The following is a 16007-nucleotide window of genomic DNA, read 5'->3' as shown; positions in this document are numbered from 1 at the left end:
ACCAAAGCCAGAACCCTGTGATTCATTTTAACAGTCTATAAAGAATCAGGTCCCTATGTCAAAGTAGTCAGAGTAGCACTGCCTTACATAAAGTGAATGGCATTCTTAAATAAGGAGAAGCTCACTTTTTAAATATAGCTCAAAAAGTGAAGTTAGTTTTGAGAAATGGCGTCAATACAAAAACTGGTTGGATGTTTTGCCATCTAATGCAATAAAAAATCATTTTTATTCTTCACAGCCATTCAGATACTTTTCGGGCCCAGCTGTATTTAAACATCAGCTTTCATCAGCTTTAAAGAAAATATGTGTTTGGATCTTGTGTTTTTGGTCTTACCCTTCATAACAGTCAACCATTAAAGAGATAAAGTTTTACAGCCTGAATGAGTAAAAGCCCTGCAGGGGAAATGTTTGAAAAGGAATTCTGAAGTTACGAGTGAAATATAACACGAGAGCAGCGGTCTATCTGTCATACTCTTACTGCCTGTGATATATGAGCCGATGATGAAAGCGTTCCTCTCCTCCGGCCAGGGTGACTTCATAACACTCCACACACAACGAACAAACACACATCATCATCTTCTGTAAAGAAAAAGAGAGCTGCGTTCAATATAAATAAGTTGCATACAGAACATTCTGTACTAGACCTAATGTAGATTAATGACCTAATGGCTATTGCTTTTGCCTACAATTTTGTTTTTGGTGGTGAGTGTAGAATACTGGGCAGCCCACCTATTATTTTTCTGTAAAATACTGTGCAGAAACTCTATAAAATAACAGAGGGTATAACGTGGTTATTGCCTCTCTACTTGTACCTTCCCATCACATAATTTGTCCATCAAAGCAAGGGGAACGCCTCTGACAATTAAGAATGATACTGTAAGACAAGGTTATGTGTTCAATAAGAAGAAATATCAGGTTGGATTCAGAAACACATTCACAACCTGCAAACCACAATACCTTTCTAGAACAGTACCTTTCTATAACTAAATTTGACCATCACAGCAGGGAGAACACATTATAGCTTATAATCCTCCTGTCAGATACTGTTCGTACTGTGTTTCACAATTTAGAAAGTTCACGCATGTCTAAAAATGCTGACTTAACACACAACATGTTGGTTTTGAGATTTTCAGATTGCTGTTACTAAATATAGTAATTATCTAGGGGGCACACATTCTGACAACTAAGAATGTTAATGTCACATAAGGTTCGCTTGAAAATATTAATATTAGTGGTGGGCCAGTGAGACTATTATCGCGCGTTAAAAAAATTGTCGCCGTTAATCTATTCTCAAAGTTGGGTTGGGAGCTGGGTCTATACTACGCAAGCTATGATGACTTTCACCTTGATATTTTAGCGCGGATGTATACCAGCTTAACTGCACTGTACGGGGCGAGAACGAGATTTTTCAACTCGCGTGATTCGGAAGCAGAAGCAGCCTCATCATCTCATGACCAGGGCTTCATTCGCGTCCTTAGCGCAGCCTCATCATCTCATAACCAGGGCTTCATTCGCGCGATTCGCGCAGCAAGTAGGTCTATTGGCTCTTTGCATTAACATATAAATCACTCGCGCTTGACGCACCATTCGCGTTTGGTCTGAACACAACATAACGTTACTGTGAAATTACCTCATCAAACGTGACGTGCTAACATGGATGCAGCTATGAAGCCGCCGGGTTTGCTTCAGGGAATATTAATTTTTAAGAAGCTTCCCAATAGAAACATCGACAAGACTAAGGTTGTTTGCACCTTGTGCAATGCGGAATTGGTTTAAAAAAAACACTTTCTCTCAACAGGTAGCGGTCTAGCTTTAGTTGAAACCAGTAACTTTGTATTGAGATCTAATGTATTATGGCTCCTGTATGACATATCGCTTGTTGCTCCCTAACTCTTTGTAAGTCACTTTGGATAAAAGCGTCTGCTAAATGACTAAATGTAAATGTACTATAGGAGCTCTTCCAGTCTCAAGTACCACCTAAATGGAAATCATCCCTTAGCTAATGCGGAAGTAAACACAAGTTCATCTTATTGAACATAATTTAATTTTCATCACCAATTATCATATTAGAACAGCTTTCTCAAGCAGTTTGTGATGCATTTTGGAAACAGTAGATGAGCCCCTGGTCTAATGCGCCACCTGGCTTGAGAAACCCGTTCTAAAAGACTTACTTTTAGTCATTATTTGGGTAGCACACATATTCTGAGTGCTTTCGGCAGAATTGAAATGAGCCATTTTAATCTAGATTAATCTAGATTAATTTTGGAATTAATCTAGATTAATCTAGATTAAAAAAATTAATCTATGCCCACCACTAATTAATATCCAACAACCTTAACAAATGCAGTGCTAACAACTGCTCCAACAGTCTTCTGTTTTTGGACACATTTATAATCGTACCTCTCAAATCTACCTTTTTGGTTCCCACGTCTGTCATCTCAACTCCCTTAAAACGCAAAGTCATGTTAAAAGTAGGTTTTATTTAATTTATGAAAATGATCAAAACAATGCAGCAGATCATTTGATTAGGATAAAAGAATAACAGCCAATTTAGCTGAAAGTCTCGATGCAATTCTGCGCATGCGTGGTAGCACTCGCACATGGTTTTATAGCTACACTATCTACTGCTTACCTTTGAATGGAGCGATTGTACTGCTGATACAGTGAAGTTCATGTACGGTATTTTCTATGATTAATTTCTGCTTGTGTGCTTGACTGCAACAATTCATTCAATGTTCATCACCATGTTTAAGCATTTCCGTCTTAAATTAGCTAAAGATTCACTTGCGCATGCTTTGAGTTGATTGTCAGACATATTTCATAAATATAAAGGTTATATTTTTGTTTTAGGTTGACAAAAGCCACACTGGATAATAATAATGATAGAATGGCTAATAATATTACAATGTCTACATTTGTCCCATCGTAAAATGTGACATAATGGGATTTTTTGGTACCCACAACTGAAGCAAAAGTTGACCAGGACGCAGGCACGCACGCACATTATATAGACCCCAAAATACATTTTTACTATTTATAGATGTATATTTGTAAATGTTATCAAGAATGAGTATTTTCCTCTCTGTTTTATTCTGTGTGGTAGCCCTTATTGAGGATGTGAAACTAGATTTGACGTTTACATTTAAAAATGGTACTGAAAGATATTTGATGGCACGGTACATCTGAATTATTTCCTAAACTTTTGTAACGTTATACACGATAACCCTACGTGGTATATACCAACACGATATCCAATATATATATATATACACTTTTGGTTCTTTTTTGGAAAGTACTGGCCCTGATATGGTTGTGTTTTGCTGTTTTGTCACTGCGTAGTGGTTTAAATGCGCCTGCAGTTTTACACACATGCACAAGGGGGCGCCAAAACATTTTATGAACCAAAAGCTCACGTTTTTCTTTTCGTCATATATAAATAATAGATCTATATTTCCACATAAATATATATTTCCCTTATACGTTTTGAGCTCTGTACAATGATTTTCTCATTTAAGGCAGAATTCTTTTTTTCATGTGTCATTCCTGCTGCCAAGTCAATGCATATAAAAGTGTTTGCTTTAAATGTAACATTGAAAGAGAAAGTTTATGTTTGTCATCTACAAGTGCTGATAATTGTGACTCTTGCTCTCTAGGGCTGGACGTGTGTGTGTGTTTACACCTGAAACTGATGACATCACTGCCGACCCGTCAGACAGGTTTGAAGGTTTCTGTTTACTATTCAGTGAACGTCCAAACAGAATTGTAGTGACATTTTAGATCAGGTCAAAATGATCTTCTGTTCTTTGTTAGTTCCTTATATAATAAAAAAGTAATTGCTCACTGTGCCCTTCAGATTTTAGGATTTAGTAGGATTTAACTAACCTGTTCATTTTAAGGTGAAATACAGGTAAACGTATTTCAATTAAACATAATTATTTAAAATTGACAGAAATTGCTGGCGAGGGATCAGATCAGCTCAGTTTTTGTGTGAGTCACTATGTCTATGTCTTGTAACCGTACTGAATCTGAAGTCAGCTATTTAAGTTGTTTCCTATTTAGTGTATGAACGTAGCATTTGCTTTATAAAGAGACAACGGTTTCTGTTACCATACCATTACTGACCTGTATATAAATGGAAATGTACAAATTGTAGGATCATGTAAATAATGTCAAGATTTATTGATATTAAGAAGTGTCTATAAATCTATTTACTGTATATCTGGGGTCAAACATGTATCCCGGCCGGGTCCAAAAAGAAAAATATTAACAGTAATCTTTCATTGAACCACTAAAATATGAGGAAGGAAATGACACGATGTGTGTGCATACAGTTTTACGTGCTTGTATATGATTTGTGTGACACATAAGTTACACAGTGACTTGTGTTGTTTGACACAAATATAAAAATGTTGGCCTTTTATTGGTTTTAAATATAAGAAATCAATCCACAGTTGATGAAAATGTTTATTTTGGACGCTGAATTGATCACAAAAATTGTGCCATAGAAAACATTTTTTGGGCTTAATAGTTTAATACAGAACCTTTAACATTGAAGAACCTTTCTGTTTTACAAAAAGTGTAAAATGTGCTTTAGATAATAAAAAGTAAGAAAGAAATGGTTATTATAATAATCTTTGAGTAAAAGTTTTTTATTTTCGGGGGAACCAAAGAAACAGCTTTTTTATGTATTATTATGTGCTGAAAGAACATTTTATTTACTGAACATCATATAGTAAATAAGTCACATCTGAGCGCCCTTTTTTTCTTTAATATTAAGGGGTCAGGACTGACATAGTTTAGTGTACTTTGTGCAGATTTGGACCTTTGCAGAAGATGTTTGTAGGTCTGAACAGAATCATTCATAGAGTTTGGTTGCGTAAAGGTGCATTAGTTCACGTTGACCCTCTCTGGCCGGCGGCAGGTGATGTCTGTGCAGTTACAGTCCAGTTATCATCAGCTGGAAGAAACCAGTGTTACAACATAGCACGGATGGCCCTCCCACCTCATTCCTATCAGACACGGATAACCTCAAACCAGCATGCTCTCATTTCTCCTCATTTCTGCTTGGAACCGGTGCTGCGCCATCATGAGGGGTAAACTGGAGATACTGGCGCTGGGGGTCATCGGCCTCGTATAGGGACTATAGCGGTCACCACGATGCCTATGTGGAGGGTCACGGCCTTCATCATCCAAAACCTCATAGTCATGGTCATGGAGATGCAGTGGGATGGCCTGTATACGGCGGGCGGACAAAAACCTGCAATGTAAAGTCTACGACTCTTTGCTCGTCCTTCCAGCAGACATCCAGGCGGCTTGTGCGCTCATGTGCACGTCTATAACGCTGGCCATTCTGGCCGTCCTGGTGTCCGTCTTCTGAATCAGGGGGACAAACTGTTGGCATGACAACGTCAGGGGCAAAAAGGGATTCTGGTAGTCGGGGGTTGTTTGTTTATTGTCGCCTCTCTGGCTGCTGTCCTCCCCGTGGCCTGGTCCACACACAACATCATCAGAGATTTCTACAATCCTGTGGTGATGGAGTCGCTGAAACGTGAGATCGGACAGTCTGTTTATGTGGGCTTTGCCACCATGTTTATTCCTGAGATTCTGCTGTGCCGCTACGCTACCCGGCATAGGAAAGAAGAGGAAAGGTATATTTCTACGGCAGATGACAGATGTTGTCACAAACACCCTCAGAGTCCTTCCGGAAGAGTCAGTATGTCTGACCATATAAGACCAGTGATCGTTTCTCTGGTTCCTCTTGGACTATACTTTGTTTGTTTTCAGGGTCTTTGTCTTGCAAAAGAGAAAAACTCTCAAAGTTTTTTTTGGGCTTCATAAGATTTAGAAACCAATGAAATACTTAAAAATGTCTGATATTGTAATATTGAATTTGATGCACTACTGTTTGTAATGTTTGATGATAGAATTTAAAATGTTGTTTTTGTGATCTTACATATTTTTTTCTTTGAAATAAATATTGTACATATTGTGGTTTACATCTTGTCATCTTAAAGGGTCATACGAGTAACTTTTAATTGTTTCCCATGAAAAAAAAACTTTTGTTGTTCCTTTTTAATTTACTAACGTGATCTTGTTGATCTTACGTTGAATGATAGTATAATTCCTACGGTATTTATTTTTGATAAAACAATGTTTGCATTCATATTTGGATCTCTGACTTTAGATTGGAAGTTTTGGTACGGTTTGAGATATTTTAAACTGCAGAGAGGACATATATGATAATAATACAATAATACTTTAATTTGTGAAAGCATGTTCTTTTTGTTTTTTGTTCATATCCGTATGTAAATGCAATGAACACAAGATTTGAAAAAATGCCGGCAGCATCTCACATGAGCTGATTTGTATCTTTACGCTCTGATGCTACATCAACACCTGCATACTGTTATTTACTGTAAGTGAAACCAAATGTAAAGCACGCCGATGTGAGACCGGAGATTGATGGATGAGATATTTAGAAACCTACAGACGGGCGGCTGTGTGTGTGTGTTGTGGAGACTGAATTCAAACCATCTCAGGTTTCTCCCTCTATCACCTGTTACACAGCAGTTTTAGTTCAGCATCTTACACTGCAAAAATCATTTTATTAGGGAATAGTTCGGCCATAAAGGACATGTGTGTTGACTCCCATAGTAGTCTTTTGTCCTGCTATGGGAGTCAATGGTGACCCAAAACGGCTTAGTAACAAACTTTTATTTAAATGTATTCATCAGTGTTCAGCACAACAATGAAATGTATGCAAATAAATGTACAATGTTTATATTACTTTTTTTTTCAAAATGGTTGTAAAACCTGTGACCTCTCTTAGCACATAAAAAAGCCATCATGTCAAAATACAGTTAAAAGGAAAACATGATACGTTTTATACTATAGGGGGAAAAAATCTTGTTTGTGTTTTTGTTGTTTCTCCTAGACAGCAATAAGATCAAAACAAAAGGAAACAGAGACTCCGCTTTATGATTTTCTCCATGAGAAATCTCACATTTCAGTCAGCTCACATCTTATTGTATTCTCATCCGCTTCTTTGAACTCTGTGAACTTTGCTATCCACGTTTATTTTATTACTGTATACTGTTTCTGAAACTCTTTTTTTTCCTTGATAAAGCACAGTAGCAATAGAACTTTATATATTGAAATTTGTTCAATATTGTTTTTAGTATTGTATAACAAAGTCTGAGTAGATATTCCCTACAGTAAGTGATACTTCATCCAAATATGAAAATTTCTGCATCAGGGCAAATCCAGCGTTATGGACGTGACATTTTGCGTTATTGACATGACATAAAAATGCTCAGAGAATGAATTTGTTACGATTATATTGAACCATCTGTTTATATTTTACTGAACCCTTGTTGAACAACAATTTCGTGACAATGAAAAATCATGCACTAAAAATAAAACAAAAGCTTTACAAATTTGAAGAGAGATCCCACATGAGTATTTGAACCACCAAATGTTAAAATCTTAGCTGTTACCATATTAAAGTACTATTTTCATGGTAAGGTTGACATTTTCACGGAATTGCCCATCATTTATTCACCCTCATATATCCCAAACCCGTATGACTTTCTTTCTTCTGCAGAACACAAAAGAAGATATTTTGAAGAATGTCGGTGACCAAACAACACTGAACCCCACTGACTTTGTATGGACACAAAACCACAGAGACATTTCTCAAAATATCTACTTTTGTGTTCCACTGAAGAGAGAGTCATATATACAGATTTAAAACCACACAGGGGTGAATAAATCATAAGATTTTGTTTTGACTGAACAATCCTGTTAAGCTCGCCCAAACAGCTATTTAAGGTTATTCCAGATAATTTTAACCACCTAATGGCAATTTCTGAAAATGAACTACTATTGACACGTTTGTTTCGAACAAGTTTCACCAGTTTCCTTCCAAGTGTTGTTTATCAGATGTTCTGAAAGCAGACGGACCAGTCTGATCACATAACATTACCATTTCTTCTTGCCTGTAAATACTTCTCATCTGGCTGTTCCAGTCTTGTTTGTGAAGCAGCCTCTGTGAAGGACAGGTCAGTAGAGCGGAGGAACGTTCAATCATGTCTTACACCGCCGGCTCTTACCCGGACAAAGCCTACCTGGGCAAAGCGTACGGGGGCAGCGTGTACACGGGCTACACGGATCCGAATGATGCAAAGGATGTTTATAAGGACCAGCTGAAGATGGAGAAGAGGAAGAGGAGGGACGCCATCTGCTGCGAGTTGGTGGCCCTGATCATCGGCTTCATCGGCCTGGTCGGCGTCGCCGCCGTCACGGGCCTCCCCATGTGGAAAGTGACGGCGTTCATTGAGGAGAACATCATCGTCATGGAGACTCGTTGGGAAGGATTGTGGATGAACTGCTACAGGCAAGCCAACATCCGCATGCAGTGCAAAGTCTATGATTCTTTGCTGTACCTTCCGGCCGACCTGCAGGCCGCCAGGGGTCTCATGTGCGCCTCCGTGGCTGTGTCCACCATTGCCTGCATCGTGGCGTCCGTAGGGATGCGCTGCACACGACTCGTGGACTCTCGTCCTAGGACCAAGCACATCGTCCTGGTGAGCGGAGGCTGCTTGTTTCTGGTCGGCTGCTTGACCACGATCATCCCCGTCTCTTGGACTGCTAACGTGATCATTCGGGACTTTTACAACCCACTGTTGATCGACGCCCAGCGCAGGGAGCTCGGGGAGGCCTTGTATATCGGATGGGTCTCTTCTGCTTTGCTCTTCTGCGCTGGGGTGATTCTTCTCTGTCGACACGCTCCGCGGACCCAGGACAAAGAGGACATGGGGTCTGTGCTGTATCGGGCCAGATCAGCCCAGTATAACAACTCGTACGGGCCTGGATACACATATCAACCTGCATATGCTGGATACAACTATCAGCCCACGTATTCTCCAGTCCCACCAACGATGTATAACCCTCCACGATACTAAGACTGAACCAGAATATGGTGGATTATACATTGAGCCCATATGGATGAGAAGTGTGTTTTATTGCTGGATGTCTGTGTGACCGTGTCTGTGAACTTTTTTCAGATTTTGAGAGCATTCTCTCTCTGCTGTTTAATCACGAGAGGTTCAGACCTGTCTGCATTTAAAAAAATTGTACAAAAAATAAGAGACGTTTTTTATTAATGTGGGATATTTCCACATGGCATTTAACTGTATGATGGAAGAACTGTTGGCTTTGTTACATAATTATATATATTTTTTGTTTGAATGTTTTCAATGTGTACATTTTCTAAAGCACTAGTCTAACTTTAATCTAATGTAAAAAAAGAAAAGAATAAACTTGTATTATGGATACTTTAGTTTCTTGTGTCACTTCATAGTTGTACTCGGTCACTACATTTTTTCTTTCTAAACATCGTTCTGCTTGTTTCTCAGGTGTGTTTTGGTGGCGCTGGTAGAACCAGCTGTGTTAGTTTCAGGAATTTTGTCTTTGTTGCGTTGCAGAATGATCATGTGAGTTTGTCTTTTGTTGTCAGAGGAAATGTTCCAGAGAGAAAAACTGTCACACCCCCAATGCAAATTTACCAAACAACATTATAGACTATATCAGTAACTGTTAGAGACAAAGAGAAACCTCTGACAATATTATAATATATAAATCCACTATGATTGTTCAATTATAATCTAAACGCTCTGAATTTTTACCAATGTTCAGATCCACTGACTAAAGAGATAAAAACAGAGCTCTATTTCTGAATCGTTGAGTGATGCTTGCCTTCCAGAGAAAATGTTATTACTCATAGCTCAGGAGATTTCTCAGTTGTGTTTCATTTAAGTATCAATTTAGTCTCAGATGTTTCTTCTAACATCTTCTAAAATCACTGAAACAAATGTGGCAATTGCTAAAACACATGAAGAGTGTGGAGGTGTAAAAACGAATGTCGATTGTAGAGGGAAACAATCTGGATTTGAGTAAATTTGATGAGAAAAGTTCATATTGAGATCTTGAATTATATTGACTTTTGATTGCAGACTTGACAAATCCGAGTTCAGTTTGAGACATTATTGAGATCTCTTCTGAAACTCTGATGACAGAGACATTTGTGAGATTTCGGGGTCTTTTTGTCAGCCAAATTGCTTGTTCGTGACATTTGACCGTTGTTTCTTACCTTAAAGCCGAAAGTTAACGTCTTTTCCTCGCAAAAGGTCTGCATTCGATAAAAAAATTCTTATAAAATATTTCAAATTCACATTTCGTGTCCAGATTTTTCTCACATAGCAAATAGCCGTGTAATAAGCGTGGTTATTGCGAAATAAACCCCTCCATTGTGATCAAACCGTCGGGCCTTATTTCTGTGATAACAACCGGCTGCCTTTACATTATCCCTTACTTTCTTACTATGTGGTTGCTAGGGAATTGGTATCGTTCCTCCTTCAACAGGTTTTTTCAAAGTTGTGTCCAAAAATGAAAGTCTGAACGCATACAAACATAATAGTGCAATAGTGCAACACAAAAGATTTGTGTGTTTCATAACACAAATCGTGCAGGGCAATAACAAAGAATATTGTTTCTGCAAACGTTGTTTTCAAAAAGCATGTTGACCTAACAAACACCATGTTTAAACCATTCAGACTATCTTAAGGTTAAAAGTACACCATCAACATAAAGGCATCAGCCGACTTCCAAAAGCATTTCTGAACATTTCAAACAGCGGTTTAATGAGGCACGACAGCGGCCCTGTTAAACATTGACCGCGGCGGAGTGTCGGCGTGTGTGACCGTGTGTTTTGCATGCATCAGGCTGTTCAGTAACCCTCTTCAGATGTGTATCCTAACTTAACAGGATGCCTACAAGAAACTGGAACCTGCTTAGCACACAGCACCACCGTTGACACGCTCCTCCTCCCCGGAGCCACACAAAACCATACACAAACACTCATAAGGGATTCGATTTCATAGTAACAACTGTTCTCTCCCTCCCTCCGCACCTGAGGGTGGAGGCTGGGAACAGGTGAACACCTATCAGCTCCATTTCCAGTGGGATGCAAAACCGTGCTGGGCGTTGCTTGCGCTGCAAAGCTCACTGACCTTCTCTTGCGTAGCTCGCTGACATTCGGAGAGCAGGAGTCATGGCTAGCGGCGCTCTGGAGATCGTGGCAATGTGCGTGTCCCTCATAGGACTCATCGGGGTGGCGGCCAGCACCGGAATGCCCATGTGGCGCGTGACGGCTTTCATCGGCGAGAACATCATCGTGATGGAGACAAGGTACGAGGGCTTGTGGATGAACTGCTATAGGCAGGCGAACATCCGTATGCAGTGTAAAGTGTACGACTCGCTGCTGGCGCTGCCCCCTGACCTCCAGGCTGCACGTGGGCTCATGTGCTGCTCCCTGGCTCTGACCGGTCTGGGTTTAGTGATCTCAATCGCCGGTATGCAGTGCACGGCGTGCATCCAAGGGAACGACAGAGCCAAGCGTATGGTCCTTCTCGTGGCGGGATGCATGATTCTCATGGCCTGCCTCTGTTGCATCGTTCCCGTCTCCTGGACGGGTCACGTGATCATTCAGGACTTCTATAACCCTTTGCTCATCGACGCCCAACGAAGGGAGCTCGGAGAGGCTCTTTATATCGGCTGGGTGTCGTCCGCCTTCCTGTTCGTCGGTGGATGCATATTCACCTGTTGTACCTCATCTTCAGACAAGGGCCCGGATCAGAGGTACTCGTACAACAGACAAGCCGCCCCCTACGTGGCCTATCAGCCTCAGCCTGTGAGCTTTCATCCTCAGCCACGGTCCTTGTACGGCCATCCTTCTGGTCCACCATCATTTATTCAGCAACCGTCTTATGAAACGTCCAGACAGCAGTCGTTCATACAGCCTTCAAGACAGCCGTCGTTCATACAGACATCGAGACAGCAGTCGTTCATGCAGCCCTCCAGACATCCATCTGCCCGCAGCGCTGTCGCGTACCTCTAAGGACATTATTTTGCATTTGTGTTTGGACTGTCGTCTGTGTTAAAGTGAAACGAAAAGACTCTGGACTTGTAAACAAGTGGTTTTGATAACGAAAGCTCCCAAAATAACATTTCTTTTGATATAATAATGTTAGTGTAGATTGCACTCTATTTCACATTTCTAGACAGAATTGAAATGCTCTTCGTATTTTTTGATTTTTAAAGATGTTATTTGGCGAACTGTGACTGTAAATAATGGCGTTAAAGAGTTGTTTTAAAGATATGTATCCGTTTATATGATTCATACCTCAGGCTCTGGAAATGTTGTGTTATGGGAAAGCAGACTAAACTAGAAACTAGGCATGAAAATGTTTATGTTTCTGAGAACAATACTGACTAAAACAAAAGTGATATGAGTCAATAAACCTATTTGATATTCCTTTCTCTTTTTAAACAGCACTGTTCTCGTTTTTATTGTGTAGTGTTCAGTTATCATTTTCAGGAGAAATCTGTTCATATTTACACTGTTAAGAAAGTGTAATTTGGTGTATTTGATCAGAACATTTGCCATTCATTTCTTGAAAACTCAAAGTATATTTGTATCAATACAGAAAATTCCTTCATTTAAACACATGCCTTGTTTTTGAAGTGTATTTCTGTAGAGCGTATGTTTTCCTGAAACGTTACAGGCAGGTGCTGGTGTGTTGAAATCTTTTATTTGCTGGATTTGGTGAGTTTAGTTGAGCTCACCGTGTTGGCATCTTTGTGCCCCGCGGCTTCGGATAGACAGAATGACTGCGTGAAATGTAAGACAGCTATTGTCTTGAATGTCTCTGTATGGACACACCCAGGGTTTGTTATGTTTGTACTGCACAACAGAACCAGGAAACTCAACACAACTCAACTTAATCCTGTTGGGAAAACAGAAGAGAAGCCGACACAAAAATACACCCACACGCATGAAAACTGGACGAGCAGCTTCGGTGAAATGGGAACTGCATAACTTTGGATACATTACAGTCAGACCTGTTTTACTATTGAACAAGATGAGAAACAATGCTTTGAATATTTTAAACAGTTAGACAAATCTATGTATTTCTTGGAGCAAACAGAATTTATAATATTGTTAAACAATTATTTCCTCAATACTGAGAGTAAAAATCTATTTTATTCAGTCTAAGAAATACGTTGTTTAATGTCAAACTGAAAACTGTCCGATTGAAATCAGTCGAGATGTTGATTCTCCTGTGCCCTTCATCTGAAAAGCACTCATGTGTGTTACGTGTAGACTTGCTGTCTATGAATGTAGAGCGTTCCAGATCGCTGGTCTGGATCCATTTCAGTTCTTTAGAAAGACGTTGAGATGAAAGCTCGCTTTATGTTTTGATTAAGAGCTAATTTTCTCATAGTTTGGGATCAGGGCTGCCAATGCAAAACATGTGGGTCGTGACCAGACAGAAGACCTGCTGTGCTCTTAACCTCTCTAGATGGACTTGATCTGATGTTTTGAATAAAGCGTATTAGGTAAATGAAGTAGTAAAAGCAAGCAAGTCACAAGACAGTGTTTGTGTACTTCAAATCAAAACGTTTCACCTGAGCCCAAAGTGACACTGTTGCTCCCTCTTGTGTTAAAGCTTTATATATATATACTTTACATATACACACGCAGGCACGCACGCACACACACACACACACAGATATTTTTAAGATCTCCAGATCTTTAGCAGACGTACCTGGGCTATCTGAGATTCTTTTCTTTTTTCTTCTTTTTGAATTACATTTATAAGTGAGGGGTTAGGATAGTCCATAGTAGGTGTAGAAACAAACGTGTGTGTGTGTGAGAGAGAAAAAGACCTTGTTGTGCATGACCCCAGGATAGATAACACACCATCATCATTTCTACATACCCTCATCTTTCTGGACCAATCAGAAGACAGCCCTGTCACTTTTCCGCAACACAGAGACTAATTTCCTTAGACTTTCTCAAGCTTCAAACACACATTCTTCTTACTAAAGTTTGGATGTATTTGGGAATGGATGTTGGGATGTCTGCCTCTCTATGAATATTTGAATGCTGTAGATTATTTCTGCCCAACAGGACTGACATTTGTTCAGAGCACACGGTGAGTGGGGCTTGTTTCTAAACATTTGTGTTTTTTACACCTGGCGGTTAATGCTTAAAAAATAGATAGAATGTGATGAAATTGAACAGATGGCGTAATTATAGGCTAGATGCCATATTAATTTAAATGTAAATGTTGCAATTTGTATGCCAATTTTAGCTTTTTCTTATTATTTTGCAAAACTGAGAGCAAGTCTGACCTTTATTGTAAAGGTGCACAAATATTTATTTAACATAACTTTATAGTGATTTTATTATTTTTCTGTGTCAACTTACTACTTAAATACATCTTAGACATCACCGTCTAATGATACATCTCTCATGGATGTAAAATGTTTTAAAGTCAGTCCAATATCATTTCAGTTTAATTGATTCATAAAGGTAATTTGATTTAATTTGGTTTGGTCAATCATAATAGAAACCATTCAATTTTTTTTCTTAAAACGATGTGGAAACCAAGAAAAGTCTTGACTTTGAAATCAACTTCAAACTAAAGTTTGCTTTCTACATACATAACAGCTGACAGGTTTCCAGGCCGTGGGGAACGATGGTTCAAGGCAAGTGTGAATTGATCGCTCTGTGTCTGGGCATCATCGGTCTGATCGGCACGGCCGCTGTCACAGCTCTCCCCATGTGGAAGGTGACGGCCTTCATCGGAGAGAACATCATCGTCATGGAGGTCCGCTGGGAGGGCTTGTGGATGACCTGCATCAGACAATCCAATATTCACATGCAGTGTAAAGTGTACGACTCTCTGCTCTTCCTCCCACCAGACCTGCAGGCCGCCCGCGGGTTGACCTGCTGCGCTCTGGCGCTCTCCGGACTGGGCCTGCTGGTGTCCCTGGTGGGTCTCCGTTGCACCTCCTGTCTCAGAGATCAACCGCGGGTCAAAAGCATCATTGTGATGGCCATGGGGGCGATGCAGATCTTGGCTTCTTTTTGTGTTATCATTCCAGTCTCTTGGACAGCTAACACCATCATTAGAGACTTTTACAACCCATTGCTCATCGACGCCCAGCGTAGGGAACTCGGGGAGGCGCTGTATGTCGGCTGGGTCACCAGCGCTTTCCTCTTGGCGTCTGGGGTTATATTTCTGTGTCGTCGCATTGGCCCGCATTCTGACGTGTTTTACGTACATCAGCCTGGTTATTCAAGCAATAAACACAGTTTTGACCAGTCTCCCCCTCTCATTAATAGCTCTTTAAGAGACCAACCTTTGCTCCAGAACAACAGCTTCTCCATCTATCCGTCCGTGCGCAGCTTCACCATCACACCCCCTTTTGATCAACATTTATCTTACGATGGGCAGCTGCCTTTAGTGCACTGGAACATGATACCACTTCAGAACACAATGCAATATCTACCCCAAACTGCCCAGCACCCCGATGGGCTTTCCACACATTTCACGGGAAGCAACGTCAGTAATCCATACAGTTCCTGCACCTCCGGCTCAGCGTTACAGATTCTCCCACAGAAACAACTTTTCATAGGGTACAACTATTCCAGAGTACAGTCTTACAGCTCAGACAGTCGATCTGGACTGCGTATATAATATGATTGACTCCACAAACTTTGGAGAGAAAAATCTAAATCAAGTGTACGTAAAACCATTATTATATTATTATAAAACTGTGTATGTAATTCACATTCAAAATGATGAACTCAGTGGTGAAACAAAGAAAGTTGTTTACGTTTTTAATGCCAACAACAACCTTCATTTCACATTGAGGCATGCGGGCAGCAAACAGTGAATCAGCATATGGCACATCAGACCGGTTTTATCCTGCGGGATGATGTTTGCTTCGGTGGCAGTTAAACTGTGATGTGATATTCTCTGTTCTAAATAAACAGATGTGAGTTTGGCCAGGAGAGAATGAAAATGTTGAGAATTGAATATCCCATGCTTTCTCTCTTTGTAGCTATATTGTCTGGTGTAATATACAACAATGTT

General features: G+C 40.0%; 3 protein-coding genes across 3 annotated transcripts; all 3 read left to right on the top strand.

Moving 5' to 3' along the window:
• The first annotated feature begins 8020 nt into the window (after positions 1–8020).
• Positions 8021–9340, top strand: cldn8.2 (claudin 8.2). Its single transcript, XM_056757224.1, has one exon. The coding sequence runs from the start codon at positions 8088–8090 to the stop codon at positions 8961–8963; it is 876 nt and encodes a 291-aa protein (XP_056613202.1). The 5' UTR covers positions 8021–8087; the 3' UTR covers positions 8964–9340.
• A 1614-nt stretch (positions 9341–10954) lies between these two features.
• Positions 10955–12388, top strand: cldn8.1 (claudin 8.1). The gene has a single exon (XM_056757166.1). The coding sequence runs from the start codon at positions 11111–11113 to the stop codon at positions 11954–11956; it is 846 nt and encodes a 281-aa protein (XP_056613144.1). The 5' UTR covers positions 10955–11110; the 3' UTR covers positions 11957–12388.
• Positions 12389–13923: 1535 nt separating this feature from the next.
• Positions 13924–15832, top strand: cldn8.3 (claudin 8.3). The gene is made up of 2 exons (XM_056757100.1): positions 13924–14057; positions 14576–15832. Exon 2 carries the CDS (start codon positions 14604–14606, stop codon positions 15606–15608), a length of 1005 nt encoding a protein of 334 aa, XP_056613078.1. The 5' UTR covers positions 13924–14057; positions 14576–14603; the 3' UTR covers positions 15609–15832.
• The last annotated feature ends 175 nt before the right edge of the window (positions 15833–16007 follow it).

This window comes from Triplophysa dalaica, chromosome 9, assembly GCF_015846415.1.
Source record: "Triplophysa dalaica isolate WHDGS20190420 chromosome 9, ASM1584641v1, whole genome shotgun sequence".
In the NCBI taxonomy this organism is placed as follows: domain Eukaryota; kingdom Metazoa; phylum Chordata; class Actinopteri; order Cypriniformes; family Nemacheilidae; genus Triplophysa; species Triplophysa dalaica.
This window is presented reverse-complemented; position numbering and strand designations above follow the sequence as displayed.

Bases quoted from the DNA above. Each gene is read 5' to 3' on its own strand.
- cldn8.2 (XM_056757224.1), top strand. From the start codon at position 8,088: ATGTCTTACACCGCCGGCTCTTACCCGGACAAAGCCTACCTGGGCAAA.
- cldn8.1 (XM_056757166.1), top strand. From the start codon at position 11,111: ATGGCTAGCGGCGCTCTGGAGATCGTGGCAATGTGCGTGTCCCTCATA.
- cldn8.3 (XM_056757100.1), top strand. From the start codon at position 14,604: ATGGTTCAAGGCAAGTGTGAATTGATCGCTCTGTGTCTGGGCATCATC.